Genomic DNA, 11,789 nt, shown 5'->3' on the forward strand with positions numbered 1-11,789 from the left:
GCAGAGGCAGGCGGATTTCTGAGTTCGAGGCCAGCCTGGTCTACAGAGTGAGTTCCAGGACAGTCAGGGCTACACAGAGAAACCCTGTCTCGAAAAATAGAAAGAAAAGAAGAGAAGAGAAGAGAAGAGAAGAGAAGAGAAGAGAAGAGAAGAGAAGAGAAGAGAAGAGAAGAGAAGAGAAGAGAAGAAAATGAAATTAAAAAGTAGAGGGAGTGGGCGAGATGGCTTAGTGGCTGAAGACACTTGCGAGCCAAGTCTGATACCCTGAGTCTGCCACTCCCACAGACTGTCCTCTGACCCCTCGCACATGCCATGCCGCATGTATGTCCACACGTGTGTATACAACAGGTTGGATATAATTTTAAAAGGGAAGACTGGGTGGCTCAATGGTAGAGAGCCTACCTACTATGTTCAATGACCTGAGTTCAATTCCCAAAGCTGTGGTAAGAAAATGGGTCTGGGTTTACCACATATCTACCACAAAGAATGCCTATGCCATTTAAGGGTTTTTTTTTTTAAAAAAAAACAAAACAAAACAAAACAAAACATAACTAAAATTGCACTCAATTGGTGATCAACACAGCCAAGCTGACATGAAAAGTCATACCCAACTTTCAAATCACTCGAGCACAGCGGACACGACACCTACAAAAAGCTACCCATGACCAATAATGTGGGCCCAGGAACACTATACCTGCAGGTTACAGGGAAGGTTCTGGGTTTGTTTATGTACTGAGGGTAAGGAGCAAGAGAACAAACAACACCCAAGGGATGGAAGGCTCCCTGGAGACTCTAAGGACCTTTTCCTCTAGAAAAACACACCCAGCCACAAAGTTGCCAAAAACTTCCCATACATCTTCAGATAGGTTCAGGGACAGGCCTGGAAATGTCACTATTGAGCTAGGAGCCCACCCTTGTAACTTACACATCTAGGAGGTCAAGAGCGAGGCATCAGGTGGTCAAGGTCAGTCATTCCTGGCGACCAGTGGAGTTGGAGGTCAAGAACGAAAGGAGAGCAGGCAAATAAAGGGGGAGGGGCAGAGAGAAAAGACCAAAAACAGAAAGACTGAAATTTCACTAGTTAAGTGCTAGCAAGATGGCTCAGTGGGATAAGGTGCTTGCAGATAAAGCCCAGTGACCTGGGCTTGACCCCCTTGTCACACATAGGGGAAGGAAAAAAGAAACAAAGAAACATTTCCCAGAGGTTGTTCTCTGAACTACACACAAAACACACACACACACACACACACACACACTCAGACACACACCAAGAATGCCATGGCATATGCACACACATGCACATTAAACAAATTAGAAAAAAAACCCTTCAGGCGCCAGGTTAACTGGCATAACCCCAGTGCACGGGAGGATGAAGCAGAAGGATCAAAAGGTCAAGGACTTCCTGGGAAATACTAAGTGAGTCCCTCAGGCTGAAAAATACCCCTCTGAACCAAACCGAAGCACCACCACCAACAAAACCAAACCAACCTACACATTGCAATCGGTAACAGTGCAATCGGTAACACCGTAACTATCACCACATATATTTCTGCGAGTTTTCCTCTATAATTTCCTAAGTACTATTTTCGACCAGTTGTAGCCACTTTCTAAGACAGAAGGAAAAGGCTCTTACTGACAACTGTTGTTTAAGGGCCTCCTCCTCAGACAGGAACGCAGATAGAGGGATTTCCTGATAATGCTCTGTACGGGACATCTCACCGCCAATGGGCACAACAGCAATGAGCAAGCTAAAGGTCTCATGATAAAGTTGCTCTCTGGCCATCACTTCCTGGCTAGTCCATAGGCCTAGGACACCGGGGGAGACCTAAGTGGCTGATGAAAGATGTAGGACAGAGTTAACTCAGTACCACTGGTGGGTCCATCTACTAGGTCTAAATAAGCCCGACACTGCTCGGGCCTGGCTCACAGTCTGGGGGCAGCCGAACTCTGAGGAGGGTTGTAGCAGCTTTTTTTTTTTTCAAATTTGATCAGTGGAACAACTGCTCCCCAACAAGGCCTCCTTCCTTGCAGTCTTCTGTTTTACAGGTGGCCAAGTATACTTGATATCTCCATGTCAGGACTCCAGCACCATACTCACGAAGGTGCTGAACACATCCTGCTAGAAGGATAAGGAACAGGGAGGGGAAACTCGGAAGAGCCGGGGCCTGGGGCTGGCAAGCTTAGAAATCACAGATGCTTTCAGAGGTCCTTAAGGACATCTACTCTTCTCAGGTATGCAGAAGCCTAGGGCTCACAAAACGGATTAATAAAAAAAAAAAGGGGGGGTGAGAGGGGGAGGGGAGGCAGAGGGCACTGAGCCGCAGCCTAAGGTACCCCCAAAATGCAAAGTATCTGAGCTGACATCAGTTTCTGCATGGGGCTCTGTGCCTTGGCTTAGAATACTGTCTGCCTAGTAAACCTGTGTGGGAGGGGGAGGAGGGGCCCTCTAAAGTGTAAATGAAAACTCAGGGAGACTTTCTCTTGCTAACTGCTCCAGAAAAAGCTATTCCCAGCTTGACCCATACGAAGAGGACTGACTACCTGGCTACAGGAGAGCAGGCCCCTTCCTAATAGTCAGAAGGAACAGTGCCTCAAAATGTGCTCACAAGCCCGGGGGTGGGGGGTGGGGGTGGGGGCAAGGTAGGTGTGAAGATTCACACCTGAAGTGCCAGAACTTGGGAGGCCGAGGCAGGAAAACTGCTACAAGTTAGAGGCCATCCGGAACTCCCAGGTAGTGAGCACTATAATAATAAAGTCTCAGGAGTCAAAACAAAAGAAACAGCCCAGAGATAGTTGCGACCTGTCAAAAGGCACTGGATCACAGGATATATACAGGCAAATTGGAAAAAGAGGTTAAAAGGAACGTCAATCCAGATGGACCAAAGCCTATAGTGACTACTAAGATGTCCGGATGCCATGGTAACGGTAAACGGTTGGCAGGATTAATTGGGCAGACCTAAACTGAACCAGGAGTTGAGGCAGGAACTAGATATCAAGAATTTCAGAGCCATGTACACAGGGGGGAGCTACCTGAGGCAAACATTCCAAGCCCATACCTCCTGATTTGTCCCTGGGTTCGCCCAACTGAAAAACTTGGGGAGACTCATGAACACTTAAGAGGGTGGGCAAGACTAAAAGTCCTGCAACAGAACCAAAAGAAACCCCAAACACCGAACTCGTATCTCCGTTAAATAAAAAACTACGGAACTACACGCACAGTACCACTCAAAGGCAGCCCTACAGCATTACTTCCTCACTGACGCCCGAGGCTGGGGTTGGGGGTGGGGTGGGGGTTAGGGTGATGTTCCGATGTCTTCGCTGGAACGTCTTTCGTCCACCAAGGAAATGAAGGCAGCATTATAAAAAGCATCTTATGCACACAGGCCATCCAAAGGCCACACGATAAGGTGATCCATCCCAGTCCTAATTCCTTGGACATGTCTACCTGGCCTGTCTTACTGCAAATGCTATTTATCCACGCTGTGCTCGGCTGAAAAGCAGCAGCACCCTCAACTTCCTTCCCGGGTGTCCTAAACACGAACCTCGGAGTAAATCTTCCCGGTAAACACACCCAGAGCTTTGTTTTACATGCAGAATTCCACTCCGATCTTTCTCCGCTCCGAGAGAGAAGGGGGCTCGGACTCCTGGTCGCGGAGGCCAAGGGCGACCGCCGGGTTCCGGATGGCCCGCGCCGGCCGCGGCTCGCACCCCTTCCTGTCTCGGCTACCCACGGCGGGCGAGCGCGCGGCGCCCAGACAAAAGCTCGGGCCGTCGGCCCACGGGCCGCGCGGGGCGCCCTCCGGGGCCCCCCGATGCAACTTTGCCCGCGGGAGGCGAGGAGGCACCGGCGCCGCGGGGCCCGCTGCGCTCCGCAAGCGCGTGGGCCGCGGGGCTCCCGAGCCGAGGAGGGCGCGGTGCGCCCCGCGACTCATCCGCGGGGCCGGGGCCAGCGCCACCCCGACGGCCAGGCCCGCAGGCCCACATTGTCCGCGGCGCCTCGGCCGTCCCGCCGCACACGCCCCCTGCCCGCGCCCGGGCCGGGCCCGCCCCGGGCCCGCCGGCCGTGGCCGCCAAACTTTCTCCTCGGCGCGGCGTCGCGGCCGCCTGCCTCACTCAGCGCGTCAGGCAGGAGCTCGCCGGGTCGAGCCGCGCGGGTCCCTCCCTCAGCCCCACCCCGGGGGCCCGCCGACCTGGTCGGGCTCCGATTCATAGTCGTCGTCCTCGGCGCTCACGGACATGGCCATGGCTCATGGTGGGCCCGGCCTCGCGCGCGCTGACATGGCTGGAGCAGCGCCGCCGCCGCCCGCAGGGAGCAGGCTCGGCTCACCCTGCCTAGCGCTCGGGCTCGGGCTCCCGCGCGGAGAGGAGGGAGCCGCGCCGCCGCCGCCGCTGCCGCCGCCGCCGCCACCACCGCGCGCCTCGCACGCCCGCGCGGGAGGGGGCGGGGCGGGGCCGGTCTTCATGCATATGCATGAGGCGAGCCAGGAAGGGGCTGGCCCCCCGGGCGGGGCGGGCCAATGACGCGGCCGCGGTGCTCGGCCCGCACACAAAGGGAGCCCGGCCTGTGGGTGACACGGGGGCGGACCCGTGGAGGGAGGCTGCGGGGTGCGCGAGGGGACCGGGGCTACGTGGGGGCGTGCCCCGCGCCCCGCCCGAACGGGTCCGCGCGGCGCGCTGCAGGATACACATAGGTGGCTTGCATGGCGCCACTGCCGCCGCCCGCTGCCACAGGAAATACACACCCGTCTTGGGGTGGGGTCTTTTGTGTGGTCCCTTAGGGGGGCGTCTCGTGAGTCCCGGTCCAATGGCTACGGGAGGACCACCCTAGGTGCAACGCCAGGCACTGCTTTCCCCGGTCTCCTGCAGCGGGATCTACGTGAGCTCCGAGATCGGGATCTGATGCCCGCGAGTCCCAGAGGCCCCCAACCCAGAGACCGCAGGCCTCAGGAAGAATTGGGGCCTCTGTCCTCTCTGCTCTTGCGTTCGCCTTTCCAGGTTGAAATTCGGTGTCAAATCTGAGGTGGTGCAGGCTCCAGCTGCTAGACTAGGAGCTGTCAGAGAGAATCCCCCCAGACGGGGGGGGGGGGGCCTGAGATGGTCATCCCACCCTCTTGGAGAACCACTACTCTCTAGTGCCCACGAGCTGACTTCAGAGAGGTTGCAGGTGCACAATAATCCTAGGAGAATGGGCAGGAAAGGTGTAGGTTTCTGGATTCTTCAACAGTGAAGAATTCTCACCATTGAACTCCGGAAACAGCCCAACAGGGCAGAACATCGTCGCTAGGAATCCAGCCTGACCTTCATCCCCCAACACTACTGGCATTTGTGTCAACAACCCTTCCCCTGAAAGATCGGCTACATGACTTTTAGCCCCGATGACCAATCTTATCACAGGCACCAAAATTACTGAAACACGAACTACCACGGAGGAGAATTTAGCTAGACAACTAACGAACATATCGCACATCTAGAGGTGGCACTACGCACATACCAGTACCCGCTGTGGCTCCATCTATAAAATGGGACCGATTAACTGAGAGACTCTCTGGAGAACAAGCTCCAAGAGTTGCAGAGTCAGCTGACCAATCGGTCGTGGTATCCAACTGTTACTCTCATCTAAGATCAGGATAGCCACAGTGGGGACAGGAGGCACTGGCAGATTTCTTACAGCCTGGGCTTATAACTTAAAGCTAGGGGGCTTCGATCACAGGCAGCAAGAGTAAATGAGCAAGGGTGGCAGTGGATTTGAAATTTATACACCCCACTGACACCATGGAAAAACTCCCGGCTGACTTTTCTCAACATTTCTGTGTTGCGTTTCCTCTTTCATTTCGTTTTTTTTTTTTTACAGTACGTTCAAGGTTACGGGGGGGGGGGGACATGGCAAAAGATAACCTTTCACACACTTCCCTCTACCCACAAAGCTGCCCACTTACAAGCCCTTAGGAAATGTTCCACCCAGGAAGAAGCCAGGCAAAGAAACAAGGAAGAGGAAGGCAGGTAGGGAAAGATGCTAAACTATGGGTAGAGTGTGCCTGTCTAGGATAGATCTGCCCAACATAGAATAAAGAGGAAGAAGAAGAGGAGAAGAAGGAAGAGGAGGAAGGAGAAGAGGAAGACAAACACTTCTTTTCTTTCTCTGTCATTCAACATACCTGCAAGGACGGCAACACCCAAACAGCATAATACATCATCAGATGCAGTTGCACATCTCTCACCCTCACAAGTCTCTTCTGTTAAGAATCAGAACCACAAGTCTATTGAACAGAACTGTCTTCAGGCTGATGTCCCTGGAGGACTCTCAAAAAGATCACTTTTGTATTTAAATAAGTAAAGTGACACAGCTCTCTTATCATAGCTCAGCCAGGAGAAAGGGAGCGGGCAGAGAACAGGAAAAATCCATCCTTTCATCTCAGCAGCTCAGAGCTGGGCGGGCCTCGGCAGGTGGATAAATGATGCTTAAGAGAATCCCTTATCTAACGTCCTCGGGAGGAAGCCCCCACACCAACGCTGCACTCAGCATGCCCAAGATCACCATCTCGTTTAAGATCACAGAAGAGGTATGGTTTGCCGACCTGCCAGATGTGCACCACTGCACAGATGAAGAACTGGAAGTAAGAAAGATTGTGCTAGGAGGAGAAAGGATTCCATTCCCATCTGATCCCAGCCCAAGGAAGAAGATGCCAATATACAACAAACGGGTTTGTCACCTGGTCAGTTTTGGTGGCACACACCTCTGCGTCTAATTCTCAGGAGGCAGAGGAAGGAGGGTCTCTTGTCAATTCAAGGTCAGCTTGGTCTTACATATGGAGTTCTCGGCCTGGTTGTCACAATCCAACAGATGTGTTGTTGACTGAAGCAAAGAGGAAATACAAAACACACACACACACACACACACACACACACACTCTCTCTCTCTCTCTTACTAGATTTTTATTTTGTTTTGAGATGGAGTCTGTTTATACGTGGCCTTGGCTGGTGTAGGGCTTGCTCTGTAGCCAAGGTGGGTCTCAAACAATCCTGCTGCCTTAGTCTCTCAAGTTGGAGAATGCCAGGTGTCTGCTACAACAACTTAATCATGCTGGATTTTTTGTATAAATTGTGAATCCCCCAGTTTAAATGCAAAACTAAGGAGGGAAGGTGTAGTTAGAAAGCTGGTAAGTAATGTCTGATGCCTGATGTTACCAGGGAAGACTGAAACCAAGTAATTCCTGTGTTAGGTTTTCTCCTTAACATAATAAGCCTCCCGCCAACCACAGTCCAAAGGCCTCTTAGGGATCCTCTCCTAATTCTTTCGAGGGGCTTCTTCTATCTCTCTTAACCAAATTTCCTTTAGCTAACCGGTACAGTTATCCAACATCTGGTTTGTGTTGATAGGGTTTCAGGCTATATACAAGCAGAGTCTAGGACATCCCTTACCCAGCAGAACTGCTACCTTAAACTACTGTTTCCACTGTGTCACTGTGGCTGAACTTTTCTTGGCCTGCCCTCATCATGAATGACCCCGAAGAACAGAACCCTCTCCTTACATGATGACAAAGCCAGAGCTTACTTATGTTCTTAGAAAGTTTTCAAGGCCCATGCCGCCCAGGCAGATGGTGCTTGCCCTGAGCCAAGGGGGTCCAGAACTTTCCACCACATAACAAAGAAGCAAACAAAAACACACAGGTGCCAAGTTTGCCCAGGTCATAGGCAGCACCACCCACACACTCTCTCTTGTTCTTTGGGTGTTACGGAATATTCCTTCTGTACCTATCAGGCTCTAAGAAATCAGGAATATTCCCTGGTTCTCACCAGACTTAGCCTTATCCCAGGGTGGGGAAAAAGATAACGTGTTGAAAGGAAAAGAAACACAATACCTCAAGGAGAGACCTCTTATGTAGGAATGGCAATATACCCACAACCTAGAATACAAGGCAGAGGTAGGACCTGCACATCCCAGATTTATTACCTTTCCTTATAAAGCAAGTGACAGAAAGGTGTGTGAAAAATGCATCATTTAAATTGAGCCACCTGGGAGGCTGAAGCACAAAGAAGACAAATTTCCAGGTCCAGCCTTGGCTACAGTTTTAGGGAAACCTGAACAAATTAGCAGGAGCATGCGTCAAAAATCAAAAGTATATATACACTGGACATGGTAGATACATACGCTGGACATGGTAGATCGTAGTACCGCAGGTGGGGGGCGGGGGTTGTGAGTCTAAAACTCCTGGTCTATATATCCTTCAAGGCCAGCTATGACTGTATCGTGAGACTTCCTCTCAAATACATAATTATTGTAAAGGAATGATTAGGACAATAAAAGATGGAAGAAGGGTATGGTGACTCATGCCGATAACCCAGTAAGTTAGGAGGCTGGGGGAAGGTGGCACTTGAAGCCAGTAGAAGCGATACAATGAGTTCTGGGCCAGCCTCGGTACACAAGATCCTACAGTAACAAAACAGGGGATGGCAACTGGAAATGATCTCCTTCACCATTCTCACAAGGGCTGGCCCAGCCATCCTATGGGCAGACATTTCTGACATCCCATAGCTTTTAGCTCACATTGCTCTCAAGAGGCCTCCTGTTCATTTCAGTGTCCTCATGTGACTTAGTTTGTGCTTGATAGCTAGCTAGCTAAGCATGTCGCACAGCATGGAGGAGCTATGCCCTGTCCCCTACAGTCAAGTCTTTCCATCTATGCCCAGAGTTATGAACCAGTCTCATCTCCTTTTATAAAGTCAATGAATTACTCCCAGTAAAACCTCAACTAATACTTATCAGTTTGTTTAATAATGAATTAAAGAAATGAACAGTGCCCTCTTTGATTATTGTGATTATTAGTCTCCCAAAAAAGAACCCAGAGTCTCACTCTGCTAGCCAAATAGTCAACCATTCACTATCCTCCCAGCCTTGATGCCCCTTCCCAACCATCAACCTCAACTTCCCCACTTCTAGAAATGGGCAGAGAGACATCAGGTTGGGGATGTGACCGCCTTTCACTCAGACTCAGGTCAGAGCTAAGGATGAAGGTGAAGGCCATGCCCAGTATAAGGTCCCTTTCTTGGTGCCCGTAACCCAAGGGCCACAGGTAGAGCTTAGGAATATTCTCCACAGGTCCAGTATAGGAATAGTGTACAACGTCCTTGGGGGTGACAGCTGGTACCCTCCTAAGCCAATGAGCACCATTTGTGAGCCTGCCTGTGAGAAGAAATGACAACTATAGTTCCAGAGGATCCAATGTTCCTTTTCTGACCGGCACAGGGGTCAGGCAGGTGCACAGAACTGGGAAGCACATGAATTAAATCCACAAATCTTTAAGTTTCTTTCCTTCCTTTTTGAAACAGGGTTTCATTCTGTAACTCAGGCTGCCCTGGAATTTGATACTTAGTTTAAGTCTGATCTTGGACTTGCTCTTTTAAAGGTTTGTTACATTTTCCCTTGTGTGTGTGTGTGTGTGTGTGTGTGTGTGTGTGTGTGTGTGTGTGTACTGATGATGAACCTGCAATGGTGAACACATGGAGTAAGGAAGAAGACAGATTGTAGGGTAGCTTCTACTACATGGAGCTCTGGGATCAAATCCAGGTTGTAGGCTTAAAGACAGGTACCATGACTTTTTTTTTTTTGCTTTTTTAGTTTTTGGGACAGTGTTTCTCTGTGTATCCTGACTGGCCTTGAATGTAGAGATCCACCTGTCCCTGTCTTCTGAGTATTAAATTAAAGGCACGAATGTGCCACTAGGCCCACCTTGAAGGCAGTCTTATCCAAGGAGCCATCGTACCAGCTCCAAACTTAACTCCCCTGCCTTAGGTTCTTGGGTGCGGGAGTCACTGATGATCAGCGTGGCTGACCATCCAAGCTAGCAGACTGAATCTGAAAGCTCCAGGTTCAGCGAGAGGAGCGGAGCGGCCTCAAGAAAACAAACTGCTTAAGCATTCGTATATGCATATCTTCTTCAGGAGCCTTGTTTCCCTTGGGTTAGCTAAACTAGTCAAAATGAATGAACCCCTCCCCCACCTCTCCAAAAAAAAAAAAAAAAAATTCATGTAGAAAACCGAGCTCAGGATAAGCCTAGCCACCACCAGCAACAACTCCAGACCTTTGAACAGACTCCAGTGTGATCTAAGATCTGGCCCTTGAGAGGTAATGGCACTGGGACTGCAGGCCATTTGAAACCAACTACCTCTAAAAGAGGTGCAAATTGTCACTATAGGGGGTTAACTCCCTCAGCTACTCATCATCAGAATAGGGGTGGGAGAATAAGTAGTTCTAATCAAAAGACTCTTTAATTCTTCTTTCCTTCCTTTCTTCCTTCCTTCCTTCCTTCCTTCCATGTATGTGAGTACACTGTTGCTATCTTCAGACACAGCAGTAGAGAGCATGAGATCCCACTAAAAATGGTTGTGAGCAACCATGTGGGTGCTGGGATTTGAACTCAGGACCTCTGGAAGAGCAGAGCAATCTCTCCAGCCCCTTATTTGCCATTCTTGTTCTACATCATTGAAAATGGCTCTATGGAGCAAATTTGCATCTCCCTGACCAATGAAAATCCAAGAAATAATCTTTATACCCCAAATAAGAAGCAAACAAACAAGGAAAAATACAGAGAAATCTTGCCCAAATTCATGTGCCAAGTAACTTTTGACTTACTGAGTTCAATAGCTCTGTGAGTTAACTTGAACTCAGATCTGCCTGCCTCTGCCTCAAGACTGTGTCCCACACCACCCTCACCTTTTCTTTTTTCTTACAGAAAGGGTCTCACCATGTAGCCCCGACTAGCCTGGTACTCAGAAATCCACCTGCCTTTACCTAAAATTTGAGATCTCGGGCTGGCGAGATGGCTCAGCAGGTAAGAGCACTGACTGCTCTTCCGAAGGACCTGAGTTCAAATCCCAGCAACCATCTCAGCATGGTGGCTCACAACCATCCTCACTGAGATCTGACGCTGTCTTCTGGTGTGCCTGAAGTCATATACAGTGTACTTATGTACATATAATAAACAAACAAACAAACAAATAAATAAATTTTGGGACCTGAGCAAGTGGTACCGTCGAGCGGGGTTGACCAAAGTGAGCAGAGGTACTAATATTCAATTCCCAACAACCACATGAAGGCTCACAACCATCTGTACAGCTACAGTGTACTCACATACATTAAATAATAAAAAAAAAAATCTTTAAAAAAAGGGTGTGCAACATACCACCACACTGGGTACATATGTACATACATATGTACGTACGTATGTATGTATGTATTTATTTTTAAATCTTTCGAGACAGGGTTTCACACTATAGCTCAGGCTGAGACTCACAGCAATCCTCCTGCCTCAGCCTCACACTTCATAGATTATAGGTATGAGAACCACCAAACACTTTTTAAAAGTGCCTGAACCTGTGGACACAGATGTAAGGACAGGAGTAACAGCAAGTCCTCTTTGGCAAGTCAGAATTGCTGTTTAGTGTGCATTTCCTGCAGTAGTTGTGACCAATATAAGACTATGGTGGCTAGAGAGATGGCTCAGTGGTTAAGAGCACTGACTGCTCTTTCAGAAGTCCTGAGTTCAAATCCCAGCAACCACGTGGTGGTTCACAACCATCGGTAATGGGATCTGATGCCCTCTTCTGGTGTGTCTGAAGACAGCTACAGTGTACTCATATACATAAAACAAATAAATCTAAAAAAAAAAAAAAAAAAACAAATTTAAAAAAAGACAGATCAGGGCTGGTGAGATGGCTCAGTGGGTAAGAGCACCCGACTGCTCTTCCGAAGGTCCGGAGTTCAAATCCCAGCAACCACATGGTGGCTCATA

At 49.6% G+C, this 11,789-nt stretch overlaps 1 protein-coding gene across 6 annotated transcripts in view; it reads right to left on the reverse strand.

The window, feature by feature from the left end:
- Kdm2b (lysine demethylase 2B) overlaps positions 1 to 11,789 on the reverse strand; it is a 121,641-nt gene that overhangs the window by 26,906 nt on the left and 82,946 nt on the right. Inside the window, exon 1 of one of the 6 annotated variants that reach the window (XM_021222577.1) lies at positions 4,191 to 4,390. The exons of the other annotated variants lie outside the window; for them this stretch is intronic. Within the exon in view, the coding sequence (XP_021078236.1) occupies positions 4,191 to 4,244 (54 nt within the window). The 5' untranslated portion in view covers positions 4,245 to 4,390. Of the gene's footprint in view, positions 1 to 4,190; positions 4,391 to 11,789 lie in introns of those variants that run through there. 6 annotated transcript variants of the gene reach the window in all.

The sequence above is a fragment of the Mus pahari genome, chromosome 23 (genome assembly GCF_900095145.1).
Source record: "Mus pahari chromosome 23, PAHARI_EIJ_v1.1, whole genome shotgun sequence".
In the NCBI taxonomy this organism is placed as follows: domain Eukaryota; kingdom Metazoa; phylum Chordata; class Mammalia; order Rodentia; family Muridae; genus Mus; species Mus pahari.